The sequence below is a fragment of the Corella eumyota genome, chromosome 3 (genome assembly GCF_963082875.1).
Source record: "Corella eumyota chromosome 3, kaCorEumy4.1, whole genome shotgun sequence".
NCBI lineage: Eukaryota > Metazoa > Chordata > Ascidiacea > Phlebobranchia > Corellidae > Corella > Corella eumyota.
The window spans coordinates 1,889,537-1,912,068 of NC_137492.1; the positions used below are offsets into that span (position 1 = coordinate 1,889,537).

The following is a 22,532-nucleotide window of genomic DNA, read 5'->3' on the forward strand; positions in this document are numbered from 1 at the left end:
AACTATTTTTTAATATTAAAAACTTATTTTTATTACTGAAATTAGTCTTATTTTTTAATTAATTAAATAGTTACGATACGCTTGATTAAACGTAACTAACAACTAAATATTTCCGTAAATAATTTAAAAGAATTATTTTCAAAACAGTTTCACGTGAGTTTTAAGGTGTTCTTCGTGTATAAGGGTAAACTATCTGACTAGCCTCACTTAACTTAATGGTTCATGCTATTTTTAATGCTTCAAATATTCATAGTATAAGTGGATAGGCTTTTTAAATTTGGTTGAGTAAAGATATATATTTTTCTGATAAAATTTTAACATGAGGCCATTTCCACTTTGGGCGGATCATGTTGGGGATAGACAAAAACAACAAAGGTAAAACGGTATTTAATATATGCCAAGAATGTATTAAGTTATAAATTTAGAAATTTCTTAAACCTACATTTTGCCATTTAGATTGCGTTTGGCCGTTTGAGGATAAAAAATAATTATAAATTTATTACTTTTTAAAAATTAATATTTATGAATTAAAATTAAACAATAAACCTATTTTTAGTATTTACGATGTTGCCTTCAAGCCTGATGGATTACAATTATTGGTTGCTTGCGGAAATCGAATTTTCGTTTACGATCCATCAGAAGGAAGTTTGTTGCAACAATTGAAAGCTCACAAGGATAATGTTTATTGTGTTGTTTATTCCAGAGATGGTAAAATTTTTGTTGTGTTATATTTGGACATAACTAATATAAAATTATATGTAAAAATATATCTAAAACTATCCTTTCAATGGTAGTACAATTTTAAAGATTTAGACTATATATAGTAACTTAAAACTGGCAATATTTTAATTGGGGGCTATTTAAATTAAAAATAAATAAGAAATCTACCTAAAATAGTTATTTATATCTTTCTTTACAGGTAAAAGATTTGCTTCAGGCTCAGCAGATAAATCAGTCATTATATGGAATGAAAAACTAACTGGAATATTAAAATACACGTAAGACTTAATCTACTAAACAATTTGCATTCTAAACCTATCATATAAACTTAAACATTTTTAATTTTTAGGCACAATGATGCTGTACAGTGCCTCAGTTACAACCCTGTTACACCACAACTTCTGTCATGTGCCCTTAGTGATTTTGGTGAGCAATAATTCCCCTTATAAATTTATACCCAACCAAATCCTCATACAACTTTTATGTACTGCTATTGGTGTACTAATAATGTTTTTATTTAAAGGTTTATGGGCACCAGAGCAAAAGTCAGTGAACAAGCATAAAATAAACAACAGAATAACATGTTGCAGGTACCCTAAATTACATAAAAAATCACTTCATTTCTTGTAATCAAAAAAAAGCAACCAATACCACTTTTGTCTTTAAATTAAATCCTATTTTAATTTATATATAGTTGGACAAATGATGGTCAATACACAGCATTAGGAATGATGAACGGGATAATCAGCATTAGGACAAAACTTGGGGAGGAAAAAGTTAAGATAGAACGGCCAGGAGGATCTTTATGCCCTGTATGGGGAGTGGAATGGGCTCCAAAAAGGTAATTACAACCTCATTTTAAAAATTGCTTTTTGAAGCTGTAAAATTTGTAAAAATATTTATAATAGCATTTTTTTGTATTTTGCAAGGTCTGACACCGGTGACCTTTTAACTGTGATTGATTGGGGACAAAATCTTTCATTTTATCATTTAAATGGAAAACAGGTAAGCATAAAAATGATTTCTTTAAACTGAAGTAGAACATGCCTTTATATACATATTTTGTTATTTATTTAGGCTGGCAAGGATGTAAAGTTAGATTACGACCCATGTGCTTTGACTTTCTTTGATGAAGGAAAATATTTAATTATTGGTGGATCGGATGGCAAATCTTCATTACATTCTAGAGATGGGAAGTATTTAGGGGTGATAACAGATGCTAAGAATGGTTGGGTGTGGGCAATTGAATGCAAGCCAGAATCCAATTCGTTGGTAATTTTTTATTTATTCTAATGAAAAATTAAAACAAATTAAAACAAAAATTAAAACTTCATTTTTAACTAGGTAAAATTTTGTTTAAATTAAGTCGCCAAGCATTTAGAAAACTTATATTTATAAAAACCATCAAAAATAAGGAACTTATGTTGTTTAATGTAATTATACATTGTTTCAAGTAAAATAAAATGGCAAATTAAATAGATTTTTGGCTGTAGTACTTTATTAATTTTTTTTTTTTTTAGGTTGTGGGCCACCAAGATGGTAGTCTTATATGTCAAAGTATTACATTCTCAACTGTTCATGGTTTATATCGAGATATTTATGCTTTCCGGGAGAGATTGACGGATGTTGTTGTGCAACATCTTAACTCTTCTGTCACTGATGTGGAGGAAGATGAGTATAGCAACCGCATCCATCTTAAATGTAACGATCTTGTGAAGAAGATATCAGTCTATAAGGATAAACTGGCTGTAAGATTATTTTCGTCATATCTTTTTTATTTGTATATATATTTTTATTTATACTTATTTATCTTTGATGTGGAAAGGTTGACTTCACGAACATAAAGTAACATTAGTTACCTCAACCCATTCTCAAGTTGTATTTAGCAGTTAGGGTATTTAGCAATTTTATTGATTAAAATTGCCTAATAACCAATCTACTTATTAATTTTTGACTCAGCAGTAGTGCATATCATTTAAATTCCTTACTCAAGCATGAGAGCAGTGGGGGTCGACCAAAGACCTCACTTAGTAAAACCAAGTGTTTTGGCAACTACACGACACTTCATTGTTTTAATATATACATTTTTTTAGGTCCAGTTATCAGATTGTATTGTTATTTATGAGCTGATATCAAATGAGTCGATGTCCACTTACAAACCACTTCATAAAATTAAAAAGCAATTTGAATGTAACTTGTTAGTGGTATGCTGTAACAACATAATACTATGTCAGGTAAATTTTATTTGTTTCAATTTTAAATAAGGCTTCTTTTTTTACTTTTAGTATATAGTATATATAGTCCTCTTAAAAAATAAATCTGCCAGTTGTGGTAAATGGGTTAAATATCATGGGCAAATATTAATTAAGAGTTGCAACTATATTTCGACAATTAAAATTCGACTTTTTTATTTATTTTTTTTTTATTTTAGTTCTCATAATGTAGCATTTTGTATAAAACCTATTTTATCTTCCATTTATTCTTTTTTGTACACTGATAATAAATTCAAGATAACTATAATAACATTTACCAATCGTAGGAAAACAGATTAACTTGTTTATCAATGAATGGTGAGAAGGAAAGAGAATGGATATTAGAAGCAAATATTCGTTATATCAAAGTTATTGGTGGTCCAGTGGGAAGTGAAGGTCTGTTACTTGGGCTTAAGAATGGACAGGTAGGGTCTTTAAACATTTACTAAAACACACTGAATTACTGTTTAAAAAACTGTCAAAAATGCACCATTTGCACCTTAAATAATTTAACTGTAGGAGGTCTTTTAAAGTAAAATGGCTTGCTCCAAGGACAGCCCAAAAAATAGGCATAGAAATACTACACCTATAATTGCATAACTTTATTAATTATTAAGCTTATTTTTTTGTTATTAGGTGCTGCAAATATTTGTTGACAACCCTTTTCCTATTGAGTTATTGAAGATTGACAACCCAGTTAGATGTTTGGATCTTAGCATGTCCCGTAAGAAACTGGCGATCATCAACGACAACTCAACATGTTTGGTTTATGATCTAGCTACAAAGGAACTTTTATTTGAGGTAATTTAAATATAAAATAGGTCTAAAAATTTACACTTTTGTATCTAGTTTTACATTGCTTATAAAAAAAAATAGTCTAGCTTTGTCTATACCTTTAAACGATTTTTTGTTGAAATTTCAGACCAATAGGCACAATAATAATAGTCTTATAATAGCTAGCCATTAAATCCAATATATATATATATTTTTATGGCCTATATTTATTTATCTTTGATGCGGAAAGGACGACTTCACGACCTAAACATAAAGTAATGTCAGTTACTCAGATCAAATCTCAAATTGCCCTTGGCAAGACTTGGTTGGGGTAACTGATGTTACACTATGTTTAGGTTGGGAGTCTATGTTTGAATCATAAATTTAAACCTAGTTTTTATTTTGAAAGCTTCTTTTAAAATTCAAAATACCATTTTAGGAGCTAAACGCAAGCAGTGTGGCATGGAACACACAAAACGAAGACATGCTCTGTTACTCTGGAAAGGGTTTCCTTGGTATCAAGGCAGGGAGTTTCCCCTCCCACCAGCAAAGAATGAATGGCTTTGTAGTTGGGTACAGTGGATCCAGGATATTCTGTCTTCACGTTCATTTAATGAGAGCGGTGGATGTACCTCAGTCTGCTCCGATGTATCAATATCTGGACAGGCAAATGTATATGTAAGTGGAGTTTGTTTTTTTTTGTTTCATTTCGTGTAAATATATATAATTTAATGTATGTCCAATTAAGAGGCCCTGCGAAAAAAATAAAACTGTCGTTCGTGGTGCGTAGGTAAATTATTACAAGCCAATATCAGTTGTGAGTTACAACAATATTATGACAATTAAACTGTCGACTAGTTATAGTAATGTGTGGCGATTAAAATAGGTCTAAAAATTCTAATAAGTCCTGTGTTTATAAAGTAATAAGTCCTGCGTTTATAAAATGCTTTTTGCAATAATTTTTAGACTAAAGTTTATGAAATACAAATATTTAATGATTATTTGAAGACTGGGTTTTTATGCCTTACAAAAAAAGCTACCATATGTAATTTAAATAAAATGTTGATTTGTAGGCAAGCATATAAGATTGCCTGTCTTGGAGTAACTGAAAGTGATTGGGAATATTTGGGTCAACGAGCATTAGAGGGATTAAGTTTCGACATAGCAAGAAAATCTTTTATAAGAACAAGAAATCTAAGATATTTGCAACTTATTCGGAATATTGAGGTTAAATTGTGTTTAAGTTTTTTGTATAAAAATATCAACTTTTTATAGTTAAACAAAGTTAGATTTGGTTAAATATTTTTTTATGTATATATCTTTATCCTTAATGTGGGAAAGTCGAATGCGCGACTTAAACATAGAGTAACATCAGTTACTCCGACCCAGTCTCGAGAGTTGCCTGTGGCAGTCTTGGATATTATACATTATTATTGCTCAGTAATTATGCTGCTGATTAAGTGCTGGCTTAGCAGGAGTTCATACCGTTTATAGCGCCTTACTTGGGGGCGCTACAGCATAAAAGCAGTGGGGATTAAACCCACAACCTCATGTGTGGTGTCGCAAGTGTTCTTACCACTACACCACGCTGCCGGTATTTGCTACTAACTGGTGTTTTAATTGTGCAAATTTCAACTTATTTTTAAGTTTGTTTTTGTTAATTTGTACAGAACAGTCAAAAGCGCGGAGAGAATAACACGGATTTATTTCTTGCTGATGTCCACGCTTATCGAAGTGAATTTAACGATGCTGCAAAGTTGTACAAAAAATCTGGACATTCCCAGAAAGCAGTGGACATGTATACTGACCTCAGGATGTTTGAACTTGCAAAAGTAAAACTATAATAATTAAGACCCTAAAATTTAATGTGTTTGAATTATTTCATTATCTGCTAGTAAAGGAAATTATTGTGTTTTTAATATTGGTTTTGCTTTACTTTCTTATAAGCAAAACTCTATAATTTGGATTAGTCGACATTTCTCTAATAAGAGAAACTAAATACAATGTATTAATAAACAGGCAGCATGATGTAGTGGTTACAGTACCTGGCTTTACTACTTTAAACCTGGGGTTCAATCCCCATTGCTTCAATGCTGTAGTGCCCCTATTTAAAAGACTATTACATGTGTCAATTTACTGTGACCAATAAATTGAATAGTAGATTAAACTTTAATATTGCCACAATTTTTTATAGGATCTCTTTTCATCATTAAAAATTTTAGCTATAAAAAATTATTTTTACCTTTTAGGAATACATGGACACAGTTGATCCAGTTGAGCACAAGCAATTAATGACCAAGCAAGCCACTTGGGCACAATCAACAAACGAGCCAAGAGAAGCGGCTAAAATGTATCTTGCTGCTGGGGAAAATATGGAGGCCATCAGGATTATTGGGGAAAACAAATGGACAGACATGTTAGCAAAAAACAATTTTTTTTTATTTTTTAAAAGGGTAAAGCTTCGGCCAAAAAAAATTTTCACATGTTATGCTTTATTATTAGGTTGATTGATGTTGCACGTAAACTTGACAAGGCTGACCGAGAACCACTTTCAAAATGTGCATTTTACTTGAAAAAGTTACAACAATATGCTTACTGTGCTGAAGTGTATAATAAGATGGGAGATAGGAAATCTCATGTGTTGTTGCATGTTGAAATAAGGAACTGGGAAGAGGTAACTTGTGTAATTTTTATTGTTGATCAACAAGCCTATCGGCGAATATTATCGGTGGTAAATTTCCTTTTTCAAAATGACAGGTCATGCTAATGGAAGGGTCAACATAGCGTTTCAAAAACTAAAATTTTTTTTTAGGCATTTGACTTGGTTAAAAGATATCCAGAATTCAAGGATGATGTTTATGTTCCTTATGCTCAGTGGTTGGCTGAAAGTGACAGGTTCGAGGAAGCACAGAAAGGTGAAAACTTTTATATATTTTAATTTATTTCCAAGACAAAAACGTTCGCCTTACAGCCTTATTACATAACTCTGTATCACCACCGTAATATATTGCCTAAACTTTTTGTTTAAATAAATCTTAAAATGCAGCAACTAAAGGAACATTTTAATTAACATTCAATTAACATATATACTTATACTTTATTAGCTACATATGATTGTATTATTACTTTAAGGTACTTGACTTTTGATAGAAAATTACATTTGAATTTATTTATCGTATAAGCAAGGGGTTTAAACAATAGCATACTCATAAATATATTTTTACCTTAAGCTACTGTATTTTGATGTAAAAATGTCTTAAATTATTATTTATTACAGCTTTTCACAAAGCTGGTCGTAACAGTGAAGCCTTAAAGGTGTTGGAACAACTAACAGAGAATGCGGTAGATGAAAGCAGGTTCAATGATGCTGGATATTATTATTGGATGCTGTCTATGCAGTGTTTAGATATTGCAGCAAGTAAGTAGAATAAAATATCTTTACCATTAGTTGGTTTATTATATTTTTGGGTTTATTTGGTATTTTTTTAGTAAAATTAAAATAGTATTATATTTGTGTAGGGTGGTTAGATTATTTTTGTTATTTTTTAAGTGTTTGAAATTTTATTTTTTTAATTAAAGGTGATGAGAATCAGATTAATGAAATGTTGTCAAAGTTTAAACATTTCCAAAAACAGGCAGAAATTTACTACGTCTATCATTCAATACAAAGATATACTGTAAGGATCACCAATTTCTGTCATACATTTAAACATTTCAATCCAACTATTTAAACGAACTCTCATACTTTACAGTCCTCGCTGATTCTCTTATGTACCTTATAGTATTAAGTTTTTTTAAGTACAATAAAGACAAGTAATCCAAACTTTATTACAACATATTTGTTTTTAATGTTATAGGACGAACCATTTACTTCACATCTTCCCGAAGCTTTGTTTAATATTGCGAGATTTTTGCTTCATAATTTAAGTGGAAAATACTCGCCGAGAGGTGTTTCTAAAGTGTATCCTTTATAAACTATTTAAAATATTAACAAAATCTTTTTCATGAAATTTTAGTATGTTATATCTAGAAGCCCATTATCTCTTGTAAATAAATCTTAGACAATGTTTTTATAAACTAGTATATTCAATTGCCAATATTGTGTAAACAAATTAAATATTAATTCAATTAGCTTTTCAATTATAATTTAATTTAATTCTGAACTGTATTTTTTCTTGACCTAATTTAACTTCCCAAAGTGCTACCCTGTATGCTCTTGCTAAACAAAGTAGATCACTGGGAGCTTTTAAACTTGCAAGATTTGCTTACGATAAACTTCACACATTAAAGTTACCACTCCGATTTCAAGATCTTATCGACCTTGGTTCTGTCACGATTCGGTCAAAACCCTTCCACGATAATGAGGTAAAATTCTTCAGAAAAAAAAGTAATTTTCATCAATATTAAAACTACTTATTCTATGTCTGAAAAAGAACCCAAATTAAAGCACAAATATGTTTAAAATTATTAGGATCTTCAGCCGATGTGTTACCGTTGTTCAACCACTAATCCTCTACTTAACCCACAAGGAAGTACTTGTATAAACTGTCGTCAACCTTTCGTGTATTCTTTCTCATCTTTTGGTGGGTTAATAAGTTTAACTAAGTGTATAAATAAGGCAGGTTAAGGCTATGTGGCATCTATAACTAATTGGAATTTTTGTATTTATCTACCCTTGATGTGGGAAGGTCGACTTCACGACTTAAACATAGAGTAACATCAGCTATCCCGACCCAGTCTTGAGTTGTCTTTAGCAGTTTGGGATATTATAAATTATAATTGCCCGATAATTATGCTGCTGATTAAGTATTGGCTCAGCAGGAGTTCATACCGATTATAGCGCCTAACTTAAAGGCTCTACAACATAGAGCAGAGGGATCAAACCCAAGACCTTATGTGGTAAAGTCAAATGTTCTGACCACCACATCACGCTGCTGGTGTCGTTCTTTTAGCGCAATAATTCCTTAAAAAATAAACACTAGAATCGTATTTCTTTTTGTAGAGGTTTTACCTTTGGTTGAGTTTACAATCGAGAATGGAATAACTGACGACGAGGCATGCAGTTTGATTGACAGCAGCGTGAGAAAATCAAAGGCGAACGACAATTCGGATCCTAACTCAAACATGCAATCGTTACGCATGGACGATGATGACGAAGAGGATCCATTTACTGCTCGTTTGCTTTCGTTTGAGGTCAGAATAAATTAGGTTTTTTGAAATTCGGGGTATGGACAGAAAAGTTTTGGGTTCAAACCGCGCTAATGCCACTTTATTTATTTCTAAGCCTTGCTTTTACAAACAGCTCTAAAGCGTGTCACAAAAAACTATTGGCTTCACTACATGATGTCCTGGGTTCGATTTCCACTACCCTTACGTGGTAGCGCTCTTGAGTAATGTGCTATAAACTCCTGCTAAGCCAACACTTAATCTGCAGCTTAATTATTGGTCAATTAAATATTATATTATCCCAGACTGGCAAAGTCAACTCAAGACTGGGTCGGGGGGTATGTTACTCTATATTTAGGTTGTTAAGTCAACCTTCCCACATCGAGGATAAGTAATTACAAAAAAAAAACTTTTCTCAATAAAATCAATCATCTTATAGTCGTTGAAAAAAATTTTTATTGCAGGGCGGTGGAAAATTTGTTCCAGTTATGGTAAACAGAAATGTTCTCCGAGCTATCTCAAGGAATGAGGTTCTGGTAAGAAAATGGCCGAAACCTCTGAAATATCAATATTTTAAAAATTTGATGCCAGAAGTTGTCGTAGCTATGTGTGACTCCTGTTTTCAGGTAGGAAAATATTTGTTTAATTTTTTTTTGAAAGGGAGATAAACTGGTGTAACTGAACTTTACCAATTCTTTTTTGTATATATATCTTTATGCTCGATGTGGGAAGGTCGAATGCGCGACCTAAACATAGAGTAACATCAGTTACTCCGACCCAGTCTCGAGTTGCCTTTAGCAGTTTGGGATATTATAGATTATAATTGCCTGATAATTATGCTGCTGCTTAAGTATTGGCTCAGCAAGAGTTTATACCGTTTATAGCGCCTTATTTAAGGGCGCTACAGCATGTGCTCAGTGGGGATTGAACCCACGACCTTACGGTGGTGTACCAAGTGTTCTTACCACTACACCACGCTGCCGGTAAAGGCTTAGGTTTGGTCCCTACCGCTTTCTTGCCAAAGTATACCTGGGCGCTCTTAAGGTATAATCTTTCTAAAAATTTGAAAATTAAAATATTTTTCAGATGTTTCATGCTGACGACTATGAGCTAATGGTGCTCCAAAAACAATGTTGTCCTTTCTGTCGCAAAAACTCGGAACAAAATGACGAAAAATTAGATTTTTAGGACCAAGCTTTAAATTTCTGTACAGAATGCTTATATGTTACTGTGAAGGCATCATCAGTAATCAGACTATATTGTAGTTCATCGCAATTTTAGTACATTTTTTATGTTCTTTTTTCAAGTAATATAACGCTTAATTGGATGTTTAATAAAAGTTATTTTAATATTTTATATTAGTTTGTGTTAGCCTAAACCGCATCTGGTAACAACATTATCTGAAATAACTGCTTCTTTTTTGGGCTTAGCAAAATGTGAAAGCAGTGGAGATCGAACCTAGAACCTCATGTGGAATATAAGGATCTTTTTACTACACTATTTGGCTGCCAGAATCTTAATTATACAGACAAGATATAAGAAAGCGTGATACTGCTTTTTTTGGTGCTTAGCAAGATATAAAAGCAGTGGGGATCGAACCTAGGACCTTCTGCGCAATATCCTGAGCTTTTAACAACTGTGCAACAGGGCCAAAACTTTGAATAAATATAGGAAAGCGTGTTAAATTTATTGCGAACATCCAATTATTAATACTACAGAGTACCGTGCATAATATGAATACAAAATGTGACTGCTTTAAACTAATTAAATTCAATAAGGCAATGCTGATTATATTGAAGCTAATAATACTGTGGTCACGTGGTCTGTGACGTTTACAACTCGTCATGGCTCATGAGTCTTCCTTCCGGTCGCTTGAGGGCGCCAACCAAGTGGAACGCGTTGTTATGGTTACCACGAACGAGTATTATAAAAGGGTGGTCGGCGTAAACAACCGTAAAACTTGGGCTACGTAGAACTTCCTCTCGCTCTTCTTCGTCATTTCCGCCATTTTCGCTTACCTGTCACGTAATCAAGAAAATGTTTATTTGTTTTTATTGCACCTTAGCGAAAGAATATATAGAGAACATAGAAATGCGCGAAAAATTTACACGATAAAAATAAGGAACGTTTTAATGGAATTTTTGTTACAATAAAAATAAATGCTGCAAAACAAAATTCGAAAAATAACTCATAAAGAAACTGTGTATAAAATTTTAAAGTTTTAATTTGATTTTCTGAGTTTTTTATAATTCTTCGCGACTACGATCCAATATCGGACCATCAGGAAGTTCGTATCTTCCCAAGAACAAAATCAATTTGTTTTTCGTGTCGCAGAGCATCCATATAAACGGATGATCCGCGAAAAATTGTTCACTAAAATTGATGGAGCGAGCTGCCAGCCTCACAGCAGTCGCTGCCGAGGCCTCGCTGCCTTTTTCGTCAATCTAAATTAATTGTCATGAGGTTTAAAGGTAGGGCTAGTGCCCCTTTATTTTTATTTGTATTTTAAATTTGATTTTGTTCTTGGTAAGATACGTCTTGGGCAAAAGTAGGCCTTAATAGTTAACCCACAATAGTTGGTATACTATTTCACTATATATTTGTTAAATGATTTAAGGCATTAAAGATGCTTAAATGCATTTCATGCTTGTGTGAAAATTAAATATTAAGGTGCTGTTAAAAGGTAGATATTACAAAATTATTAACGCTTTAAAAACGTACCTCTACTGCCACTTTGTGGATAATTTCATCCACTATTAGTTGTGTGGCTTTGGAAATTCCTTGCAAATTTGATTTCTTGTTATCAAAGATGTCGACAACTCCTAGTTTGGGCAAAATATTTTCCAACTTCAAGGTTTGTTCCAGTTTAAATTTCGGCAAAGTTATCTAAAAATATATATAGTTTAAATAACCCTCTAAAACTACCGGCAGCTGGGATCGAAACCAGGCTAATTAATCTCATATAACTTACGTCAATCGACGTAGGTTTCATCGTAGAAATCCATTTTGTCAAATTCTCCCTATTTAAGTTTTCTTCCACCGCGACAAGGTTGAAATTTTCGGGCAAGAGAATAAACATACTGAACTCTTTACCAGCGTATGGCAACTCTAAAATCTGGAGGGTCAATTCTTCGATAAAACCGTAACGAAATTTGCCTAAATCAGAAAAAAAATAAATTATAACATTTACTTTTATGGAATGCTTGCAAAAATTAGGGATTTAGTTTTTAAAACCTACCTCTTTGAAACATGAACGGCGTCTCCACTACTTTATAATGCGAGATATAAAAAGCTCTTTTTTCAGTCAATTTTTCGTTGAATCGGGAATGCCAGTCGCCACGAAAGTAAACAGCGTTTGTAACCAGCATCTTAGTATCTGGATCTATTTCGTCCAATAATGTAGGAATTGTGTTGTTTGTGGCAGTAGAAACCCATTCGTTTATAGCACTTAAAGCAAGGTCAGATTGGGCAAAGTCAAGCTAAAAAAAATTAAAATAATTTTTTGATAATAAATTTATAAAATGGAACATAATTTACAAAAAAGGGGCGCTATTTAAAAATGCGGGTAATTAGGTAAAACTTGGCAAAATGTAAGAAACTAAAATCAAAATTAGAAAATGCAAGATAATAAATTGACTTTTTGTATTGTATAGTCTAAATTAATGTAAGGCGTATATAAATATATAAAAGTTTATTGAAAATTTATAATCCATTTGGGAACTTTATTGTACAAGAAACGGAAACCAAATTAAAGACGCGTCTCTATATTGCATTACGTCACGGATCGTAGACAGAAAAAAGGAGACACTTTAAAGTGTCTATTTTAGTTTTTATATTTAAGTTTTACCTTATCAACTTGAGCTCCATACACCGTCAATGCATTCTCATAATCAGAAAGAACATTTAGATTTTGATCCGAGAAAACCCGGTTGGAAGATTTTATTGTAACATTATCAGTAACCTAAATCAACCAAAATATATTTAAATAAAATAAACAAAAAATTTAATAAAATAAACCAAATTTTATAAGCAATTTTGCCAAATTTTTTTTATATATTTTAAGCTTGGTCATTTAAACTCAAGAACCTTTAGATTAATATACATAAATTTTTTGTTAAAGGTGGGATATTTTACCTTGTCGAACATGATTCCGTTAAGTTCACCGAACGCCGAGTGAAATTTGCCTTCTTCTATTTTGCTAAACATAAAAGCTTCGTCAATTTGCGACGCGCTATCTCCTTTTGCACCCAAATGCAACATAGCCATGGCTAAAAATAAGATTAAAGATCAAATAAATTAAGTAAAAAAATCAGTGTTTAATTGAAAATTTTTATAAATATAAGGCATACTTATTACTGCCTTATTTTTTCGAGAAAATATTACATTGAAAAGTTTTACATGTCAACTTACCAACTGAGATACTTATCGGTGAAAACATAACGTTGTTCACATTCTTATCCTCAATCAAGGTCTTGTAAAGCGAGATACTTATATCAATATTAGATTCTGCAATCTTGGTTACATGTTCTGATACATCTAACGTCTTCCCCCGTACATTTAAGCACATAAACAACAATAACAACGCCACTAGTTTAATAGCCATCATTGTATATTGCCTATGATAAACTTACAACTGAAAATGAACGTTAACAGTTAAAGAATTACTTAATAATGGTGGTAATTTGTGCTTTGCAGTTTCGCTTATATACCAAAACCGAAACTTCCAGAAAACTGGCGCGACAGAAAAAAGTTTTTACACATCGGTGAAAATTGTGACGTGGCCTATTTACGCATGATAAGTGTGTTCTTTTAACCGGTTATTTAGTGTCTAGCGCCCTAATTTCGTGTCCTAAATTAGGGCACTGTTTGACACACTGTAAAATGAAAAAAATGTGTCATTTTATTGTCTATGCGTCTTTTTGATGACGTAGCATTATACAGTGTACAACCATTGCGTATATGCTTAGGCAATGTCAATTTGTTAAAACTGGTATTTCAATATCATCAAAACCAAAAAATAAAACTCTTCCAAAATTAACCATAGCAAACTTAACAGGTACACCGTCACTTTGCTTATTTATTAAAGTCATATCAAATGGGGTAGGATAAGGGGTCAATGCACTACAGACAACTACTCTTAGCAATGGAATTCCTGGTTGAGTTTTTCGGAAAGATTTAGTTGTGTCACTCTGAAAAACATTGAATTTCATTTTAAAATTTGTAGTTTTTGTAATTAACGAGTTTTCTAAATTTGAATTACTGTCCAATCCACAGTATTTTAAATTGTTCAACACTGATTGAATATCATAAGATTTTTGTGGGGTTAATAAAGGTTTAACTTTTCCACTGTTCATTATTTTGAATAGCTTCTCCATTTTTAAACTTAATTCTTTCTCTTCTTCAAGTACTAGTTCAGAATAATGAGACCAATTTTTTGCTTTGCGACAAATACTGTTAAAATCGATTGTTTTTGGATGTGAAAAATTATCTCTTGTTAGTTTATCTTCTATAAAATCCTTTTCAGAAAAGTAAATTGTTTTATTCCATAAATTTAAAAGTTCAACTTCTCTTCCTAAAGTGTTATTAGGTAGTAAGGATTGATCAATTTCCTTCAAAAATACTGGCTCATCTTTACAGGAAAAATTAGGAAAACTAACTTGTTTAAGCACAAAGTTCTTTCTTAAATACTCAGTTTTAGTTGAAATTGGCCAGTAGTCTTCAAGCCACCAGTCTCTATAACTTGAATTTATTATATTATTGTCCAATTTTATATTAGTAATATTATTTGATTTAGTTACAAATTCTTGATGATCAAGTTTTAATTTTTTAACTTGTTTACATGCAGTAGTTGACTGCTCAACTGAATTTGAATTTGTTGAGTTTATGTTAACATGAGAACAACGTTGTACTCTATAACCTACTTTACATAAATGGGAATAAACATGATATTCATCCAAAGTACATAACTTTTCATCTGGGCTTTTGCATAGCAATAAGTTATAAGCATCTTGCAGTGAAATAATGGCACCTTTAAAGGTTAATTCTATATCTCCAACATCAAGTAAAAACAATGCTTCCTCAGGGTATAAGGCTACAAACCCTTTGCCATGTAAATGCCCTTTAGTTTGCATGAATTTACCTTGTTTAATAACTTTAGCAACACCTAATTCGGGCAACCAATCAGCTAACCCAAGATTAAAAAGTTTTCTTACTTTCCAGGACACTATTATTGCTTTGTGAGCGTTTTGATACGATTTTAATTTTTCTTGTTCATTTAAAGTGTTCTCGTATTTAGAAAATTTGACTCCAATTTTCGGGATAACATTATTGATACTTCCACCAGGACGATTTTCGTAAATTTTTTGCGCCAATTCTGTTTCTTGTTCCTTATTTATTTCTTCATTTACATGATCCATTATCAGATTATTAACCTATTCTTAGCCTGTCTATTTGTTGTTAAAGTGGCATGCTTACGTTGTTTTTGACAACAACATAAACCACATGTCAATCAAAAAAGATTATGGTAACCTGCTATTTCACGCTAGTGTCATCAAAATTACCTATTTTTAAAATTTGAAATCGTATTTGTATAACTTATTATTAAAGCTATTTAATTAGTTTTTTTTTTAATTTTAGTTGAAAATGGGTTTTTAATTTGGGGCAAAAATTAATTTGACATAAAATGTTACAACTGTTGTTTAAACTCACGTGCTGTTAACATTGTTTATGTTTTGAATTTTATAATCTTGTTTTTGTGATTAAAAAAATGGATAAACTTATATTTCGTAGTGCAAGAAATTCTTATTTACATAGAAAATATCTGGGTAAGTTTTGTTACATTTTTCTATATAAAAAAGGGGTTTAAAAATAGAAATTAAGTCTAACTTTTTTTTACAATCTAAACTGCCAAGAGTCAGAGAGTTTTAAAAGTAAATAAAAACTAAAAATTAAATTTTACAGTTGGGTTACCATCATTACTGCAATCGAAAAACTCAAATTTAAGTAGAAACGCAGTATTTTTAAACCAGAAGAGATATACTTCATTTGCAAGAGATTTAGCATGTGGTTATTTAAATATGGTAATTCTTTATCATTGTAATGTTTTTAGTTATATATTACTAATTGCAAATAAAAAATAAAAATTTTGTAGAAAGTGCCAATACCAGGAATCAAACCTCAGAATTTAAGTCATAAATAAAGTATAAACATAGCGTGTTAATTATTATAATATAACATCAATAAATTTTTTTTAAGGATTGGATTTTTCCGTTCCCGACAATGAAAAGTGAAGATGATTTAAATGAGTTGAACCAATTAGCTGAAACTGTTGGAAAGTTTTTTGATGCAAAAGTAGATTCAGCTAAAATGGATCGAGAAGCTAAATTTGACCCAGAAGTTATGAAGGTTCAGTTTATTGTGGTCTTTATGTTCTGATCAATCAAATATTTAAAAAGTTGTTAAGCACATATTTTAAATTAAGTTTATATATATATATTATTATAAAAGACTGATTTTTGTATTAACTAATGCTTTACTTATAGTATAAATTGTAAATTGCTTAACTAAACCTCTTTTGTTATAGCCAATGTTTTATAATGTAACAATTAACTAGGGTTTAAAAGAGCTTGGATTATTTGGCCAACAAATTCCAGTAGAGTATGGAGGACTTGGTTTAAATAATGTTCAATATGCACGAGTCCTTGAAGAAGTATCACGTGATGGAGCCATCACTGTAATGTTGGCTGCTCACCAAGCCATAGGATTAAAGGTAATTGAAGTCATTTTTTACTTTGGTTATAATAAAAACACTTACCTTATATGGTATTGCAGGGAATATTAATAGCAGGAACCCCAGAACAAAAGCAGAAATATCTTCCCAAGCTAGCAACTGGTGAGCATGCTGCAGCATTCTGTTTAACTGAACCTTCAAGTGGAAGTGATGCAGCTTCAATACAGTAAATATTTCACTAAATTTTAATCTCAATTTACAATACCCTTTTTATTATGTACTTGTGATTAAATTGGATTAGTAATATTAAAATTTAGTCAATTGCCCGCCTTTCATTTAAGATTGTAACTGCGATATTTTACTTGTTTTTTTAGACTTGCTGATTGAACCAACATGCATATATAACATATATCATCTAAGCTCAATTATTAATAGTTTTTCTGAATTGTTAAACAAATCTCCAGTTTATGTATTGGTGTTATATGTGTTTTATTAAATTTTACAGAACTAAAGCACGGTTAAGTGAAGATGGAAAACATTGGATAATAAATGGAACAAAAATCTGGATAACAAACGGGGCTTTTGCCGATGTAATGACAGTGTTCGCTAAAACCGAAGTTTTGGACAGAAATGATGAAGTTAAAGAAAAAGTAAATATATCTCAGTATTTGTTTTTAAATATATCTCAATATAAAATAAATTTTTAGGGACTTGACATCAATAAATAGGTGTTATAATAATTGGACAATAAATCAAGTAATTTATAATTTAGGTAACTGCATTTATAGTTGAAAGAAATTTTGGAGGAATCACAAATGGACCTCCTGAAGATAAACTAGGAATAAAAGCTTCAAACAGTAAGAAAATACTTCTTACTAGTATGTGATACAATGCTTTTGTGCAAAATAAATTTAATATCAAAATATTTTTTGTTAGCATGTTCTGTAAGTTTTGAAGACACTCATGTTCCGGTTGAAAATGTTTTGGGTGAGGTTGGCGGAGGTTTCAAGATTGCGATGACCATTTTAAATAGTGGAAGGTTAGATGTTTGCACTTTATAATATTTATTATCCTATAAAGCTTCATTGTTTATCCCGGTTAAGTTTGCCCGGTTAAGTAACTGTTTAATTTAGATTTGGGGTACAAGTGATATAATAATATCCAGACCCAGTCTTAAATTTTAAAAGCTTAGTTATTAAGGCAGCTGAAAGTTAAATATTATAGACAGGGTAACTTTATTATAGACAGGATAACTTTATTATATACAGGATTAATTATTATTGGCAGAAACACTTTAAATACTAAATAAAAGATTGTACTAACTTTTACAAACATTTTTACAGATTTAGCATGGGTAGCAGTGTTGCCGGACAAATCAAGAGAATTATAAAAGATGTTACAGAACACGCAAACTCGCGTCAACAGTTTGGCCAAAAACTTTCAACTTTTCCAATTATCCAGGAAAAAATTTTAAACATGGCAACTCAGGCTTATGCCATGGAAAGTATGGCTTATATGACCGCAGGTATCTTAATATTGTTGATTTTTTTTACATCCTTAGTCTTGTTGTGTGGACTGCATGACCTAAACATAGAGTAACATCAGTTTTCCCGACCCAGTCTCAAGTTGCCTTTAAAAGTTTGGGATATTATAGATTTTAATGGCGCTACAGCATAAGAGCAGTGGGAATTGAATCTACGATCTCATGTAATGTAGCAAGTGTTTTTTTATTATACCACGCTGCCGGTTTTTGGTATTAAATTATGTGTATTTTTTCTATAAAGTTTTTTAAATTTTCTTAAATGTTTTAAGGGCAAATGGATAGGTTAGATGAAGATGGGAATTCACCAGATTGTTCTATTGAAGCTGCCATGGTCAAGGTTAGAGTACATTTTATTTAAACAAATTATTCCAAATTTTTTGACATGTAATTTTTATGTTTAGATTTACAGCTCAGAAGCAGCATGGAGTGCAGTTAGTGAATGTATTCAAATATTTGGAGGGATGGGTTATATGAAAGATTTACCTTACGAGAGATGGTTAAGAGATGCTAGAATATTACTTATCTTCGAGGTAATATTTATTTTTCTAATATTTTTCTAAATTGTAATTATGTTGTGTAACGTATGTGTGAACTTGTTTAACAATACTTAAAGTGCGGGGATCATCTTTTTTGTCTGCTCTGACATTTTAACATCAAAACCCTTAGAATGTTATGCCAAAAAAGGGCACCAAAAATTATATAGCTCAATTCTTTTTGAAACAAATTTAATTAAAGTCTTAAAATTGTTAACATATGTAGGGTACGAATGAAATATTACGAATGTATGTGGGACTTGCAAGTTTACAATATGCTGGTGCTAAACTACAAGATAGATTAAGGTAAAAAATGTAAATTATTAAAATATTAAATTGGTTAGGCCTATATATTAAATCTGTTCATCATAATTATAATTGTGTAAAATTTTGTATAATAGAGTTTAAAACATAAATGTATGTGCATAAAATATATTTTAACAAAGAAACATAAAAATGTCAAAAAGGTGTTTTTATTTTTTTAAAACTTTTTCAGGTTGTTTAAGCAGGGCAACAGACGTGAACAAGTAACTGCAGCTTGGGACCATTTTCGAGAGGAGTTACAAAATTTTAAACCCCCTTCATTCGGGTATTTTAGTGAGTCCCAAACTAAGACTTGGTTAGATCCAAGATTGGAAAAACAAGGACAACAAATTGAACAACTTGTAGAACTTTATAGAAAGAGAATATTTTTCGCGCTTAAAATGTATGGAAAGGTAATAAGGAATTTTTTATTTTTTTTGTTAATTTTTTTAATAATTAATATTTATACATTTAATACTTATACATGAAAGGCCCTTTTGCAATCTTAGGCCCTTCGTTTAATTCTTACTATGGTATCATGCAAAGTTTTTGGGTATAGCAGTTTCATTATTTATTTCTGATTTACAGAGAATTAATCATATTATAAAACTATATTATTCTAAACTGCCGAAGTCAACTTAAGGCTGAACTACTGCAACTGATATAACTCTATGTTAAGACTGTAAAGTTGGCCTTTCTGCATCAATGATAATTATATATGATAACAAAATGTATAAATGCTATGGTCAATAAAATCTTAAGGCCATACAAAAAAGACAATTTTTAAAAATTTAATTTGTTTTACAGCTACATACAATTATTTTTTAATTATTACTTTATGTTTGTTCCAGCATATCCAAACGAAGCAACTTCTTATCAAAACATTGTCAGATGCATCCATCAACATATATGCCATGATTGCTGTGTTATCCCGATGTAACAAAGCTCTCATATTATCCTTAAGAAACTGTGATCAGGATAACTTATTAGCTTTTACTTTTATCAACAAAACTTTTCACAACACTTGGGCTATGTTGGAACCTATATCACGTGAGTTAGTTTGTCAAGGGTTTTAATGCAGCGTGGTGTAGTGGTAAGAACACTTGCTACACCACACATGAGGTTGTGGATTTAATCCTCACTTATCTCATGCTGTAGCGCCCTTGAGTAAGGCGCTATAAACAGTATGAACTTCTGCTGAGCCAGCACTTAATCAGCAGAATAATTATCGGGAAATTATAATCTATATAACACAAACTGCCACAGGCAACTCGAGACTGGGTCGGAGTAACTGATGTTACTCCATGTTTAAGTCGCGCATTCGACTTTTCCACATCGAGGATGAAAACATACAAAAAAAAATTTATACAAGTTGAAACGTTAGTTTTATCATTTTAGCAGTTATTTTTTTATTATTTTAAAACAATATTCAACACATTAAGTTATTAAGTTTCTTTTTTTATAGATTCGTATATAATGGAACACGATTTTGCAAACCGCGCTTGTGAGAAAATTATCGAGGAAGAAAGATACGTTTTTAGTCATCCGCTAGATGTCACCCATAACTACCTGGAACACCCGAAATATCTCGAACAGTTGAACAAAATTAAACAACTAACCCGATAAAATTTACACAGTGAAATTCTCTATTAATTTTTTCGTTTTTTTTTGCTTTAATAGAATTAGAATTATTGAAATATTTTTTTGTTTTTATTGTAACAGCGTCAAGACTTAAAAATAATGGTTTCCTGACAATTATAATTCGATAAAAAATATAAAAATAATAACTAAGCACAAAATTAATTTTTGAAAGTTTCTGGGTTTTATTCTCATTGCTTTCTTTAGTAAGGATTGTAAATTGTGCAGAATCCTATTGGGCTATTATATTCAATATTGTAACATAAATTTGCTTTCTGTCCCTTCTACGTTTAACTATTTCGTAAACTTAAAATCTCGCACCAAGTTCAGTATATAACATATGTATTTACAAAACGATAATCAACACTGTCAAGCAATCAAACACAACTGTTCATCCCGCTGTTCACTACGCCCCACCCATACTATTCATTTCTAACACTTTTTACTTACAAGTCACGTGATACAGACAACAGAGATAAGATGTGCCCACGTGACTAAAGGTGTAAGCACGTGACTAGGAACAGATAACAAGAACAAACAATAAACAATTAAATAGCGGATTCGTTACAATATTATTTTAAACTGGCAAAGTCAACTCTAGACTCGATCAGGGTAATCGGTGTTACAAAATTTATATAAATCTAGGTAGCGTTACCGTCATTTGGTAAAAATAAATCCTACTTTAAAGATATATAATAGGTGCGGATATCTTTGCTTTCAATCAAACTACATTTGCTTATACAAAAAATCCCCTTTAATATTTACTAAGATCGCGATGTTTGCTTTATAGCTAATACAACAAACATTACGACATTTATAATGTTCAAAACCGTTAGCATCAAGAATATCATTTTACAGTACATGGGGAATAAATATAAAATCAATTACAGTACATTTGTGATTTAGAATTAGAGATTTTATGTAAAACACTATAAAAGCTTGTAAGAGATAAGAGTTAAATATGGTTGCACCAGTAGTTATTCCTCTTTTGCCGTTTTGGGGCATTTTTGTTGGAATAATGGGTAAGTATTTATTTTTGTTAAATTAAAAAAAATTACAATTTCTTATTTATTTTATTTACTTCATATGTTTTAATAAGTAAAAAAGGCACTTCTACTAAGACCCTGAATTGTATATGGCATTTATTTAACCTAAACCTATACAAACGACAATACCCTAAAAACGTCAATTTTAACAGCCTTTTTAACCAAACAAAACGTGTTTTTTGTTACAGTTATAGCAGTTATTATTAAAGTAGCCATAAGTTGGCCAGACAAAACTTAGGAATATAATTCAGTAAAAGTTGGGTGGAAGTTTATACAACAATCATTAGAATATTGCCAACAATGACAAAGATCCGTCGACTACGTCACTACGGTACCGCCCAACTACAACCATGAAAACTACGAAGGCATCTACAACAGCTACAACATTAACAACAACTACAACAATAACTGCAACGCAGAATACAACGACAAAAGATTCAACATCTACTAGGCCAATGAGAGGGCGGATTTAAATTTTTTGATTTCGGATTAAAAAATCAAAAATTAAAATTCAACTTAGTTTATTGTAAATCAACTTATAGTTAACTGTGTTCATTTTCTGCTGAAACGATTTTGTAAAACTTAACATTTGTTGACTTTTGTATTTTTATTAGGTGTTTGGTTTTATTATTTTATTAAAAAACCCGCAGTCGTTAAGTTCTCGATAACATTTACTTGCTTGTATATCGACATTAAAAACTGTATTTGACATTTTTATTGGTAAATCTACACATCTATTATATTTTATTACTTTTACCCTTTTAAATTACTTTGATGTTAGAAAAATAGATTTTTTACAGAATTTGAGTAAAAAATTGTTATAGATAG

General features: G+C 31.2%; 4 protein-coding genes across 5 annotated transcripts; 2 read left to right on the forward strand and 2 right to left on the reverse strand.

The window, feature by feature from the left end:
- Positions 1–252: 252 nt before the first annotated feature.
- Positions 253–10,268, forward strand: LOC145745605 (intraflagellar transport protein 122 homolog). Its single transcript, XM_082563726.1, has 26 exons — positions 253–375; positions 557–708; positions 920–998; positions 1,070–1,146; positions 1,244–1,310; positions 1,415–1,561; positions 1,650–1,725; positions 1,798–1,992; positions 2,241–2,468; positions 2,814–2,954; positions 3,260–3,397; positions 3,609–3,773; positions 4,186–4,424; positions 4,820–4,973; positions 5,417–5,578; positions 5,996–6,162; positions 6,249–6,420; positions 6,559–6,661; positions 7,024–7,164; positions 7,326–7,423; positions 7,604–7,707; positions 7,946–8,111; positions 8,218–8,329; positions 8,749–8,939; positions 9,377–9,538; positions 9,999–10,268. The coding sequence occupies exons 1-26, from the start codon at positions 320–322 to the stop codon at positions 10,098–10,100; spliced, it is 3,594 nt and encodes a 1,197-aa protein (XP_082419852.1). The 5' UTR covers positions 253–319; the 3' UTR covers positions 10,101–10,268.
- Positions 10,269–10,578: 310 nt separating this feature from the next.
- On the reverse strand, positions 10,579–13,539 carry LOC145746449 (leukocyte elastase inhibitor-like). 2 transcript variants are annotated; one of them, XM_082564733.1, is made up of 7 exons: positions 13,323–13,539; positions 13,047–13,180; positions 12,760–12,873; positions 12,151–12,391; positions 11,884–12,068; positions 11,634–11,798; positions 10,579–10,930 (listed from the first exon to the last, which is right to left on the reverse strand). In XM_082564733.1, exons 1-7 carry the CDS (start codon positions 13,516–13,518, stop codon positions 10,745–10,747), a joined length of 1,221 nt encoding a protein of 406 aa, XP_082420859.1. In that variant the 5' UTR covers positions 13,519–13,539; the 3' UTR covers positions 10,579–10,744. The 2 variants fall into 2 exon arrangements, with proteins under 2 accessions (XP_082420859.1, XP_082420858.1); XM_082564732.1 differs by lacking the exon at positions 10,579–10,930 and adding an exon at positions 10,944–11,356.
- Positions 13,540–13,878: 339 nt separating this feature from the next.
- On the reverse strand, positions 13,879–15,373 carry LOC145746448 (tRNA-splicing endonuclease subunit Sen54-like). Its single transcript, XM_082564731.1, has one exon. The coding sequence runs from the start codon at positions 15,326–15,328 to the stop codon at positions 13,886–13,888; it is 1,443 nt and encodes a 480-aa protein (XP_082420857.1). The 5' UTR covers positions 15,329–15,373; the 3' UTR covers positions 13,879–13,885.
- Positions 15,374–15,604: 231 nt separating this feature from the next.
- Positions 15,605–20,675, forward strand: LOC145746447 (complex I assembly factor ACAD9, mitochondrial-like). Its single transcript, XM_082564730.1, has 15 exons — positions 15,605–15,736; positions 15,873–15,991; positions 16,167–16,316; positions 16,525–16,680; positions 16,743–16,867; positions 17,147–17,291; positions 17,414–17,498; positions 17,578–17,680; positions 17,985–18,166; positions 18,454–18,521; positions 18,586–18,714; positions 18,944–19,023; positions 19,214–19,433; positions 19,872–20,070; positions 20,486–20,675. Exons 1-15 carry the CDS (start codon positions 15,679–15,681, stop codon positions 20,644–20,646), a joined length of 1,980 nt encoding a protein of 659 aa, XP_082420856.1. The 5' UTR covers positions 15,605–15,678; the 3' UTR covers positions 20,647–20,675.
- The last annotated feature ends 1,857 nt before the right edge of the window (positions 20,676–22,532 follow it).

Excerpts from the sequence above, each read along its gene's own strand:
- LOC145746448 (XM_082564731.1), bottom strand. The coding sequence starts at position 15,328 with ATGGATCATGTAAATGAAGAAATAAATAAGGAACAAGAAACAGAATTG.
- LOC145746447 (XM_082564730.1), top strand. The coding sequence starts at position 15,679 with ATGGATAAACTTATATTTCGTAGTGCAAGAAATTCTTATTTACATAGA. Across the intron at positions 18,167-18,453 it reads TATGGCTTATATGACCGCAG|GGCAAATGGATAGGTTAGAT; the intron begins GTATCTTAATAT and ends AAATGTTTTAAG. Across the intron at positions 19,024-19,213 it reads AAACTACAAGATAGATTAAG|GTTGTTTAAGCAGGGCAACA; the intron begins GTAAAAAATGTA and ends AAACTTTTTCAG.
- LOC145746449 (XM_082564732.1), bottom strand. The coding sequence starts at position 13,518 with ATGATGGCTATTAAACTAGTGGCGTTGTTATTGTTGTTTATGTGCTTA. Across the intron at positions 12,874-13,046 it reads ACGGAATCATGTTCGACAAG|GTTACTGATAATGTTACAAT; the intron begins GTAAAATATCCC and ends TGGTTGATTTAG. Across the intron at positions 12,392-12,759 it reads ATGGAGCTCAAGTTGATAAG|CTTGACTTTGCCCAATCTGA; the intron begins GTAAAACTTAAA and ends AATTTTTTTTAG.
- LOC145745605 (XM_082563726.1), top strand. The coding sequence starts at position 320 with ATGAGGCCATTTCCACTTTGGGCGGATCATGTTGGGGATAGACAAAAA. Across the intron at positions 999-1,069 it reads ACTGGAATATTAAAATACAC|GCACAATGATGCTGTACAGT; the intron begins GTAAGACTTAAT and ends TTTAATTTTTAG. Across the intron at positions 2,469-2,813 it reads TCTATAAGGATAAACTGGCT|GTCCAGTTATCAGATTGTAT; the intron begins GTAAGATTATTT and ends ACATTTTTTTAG.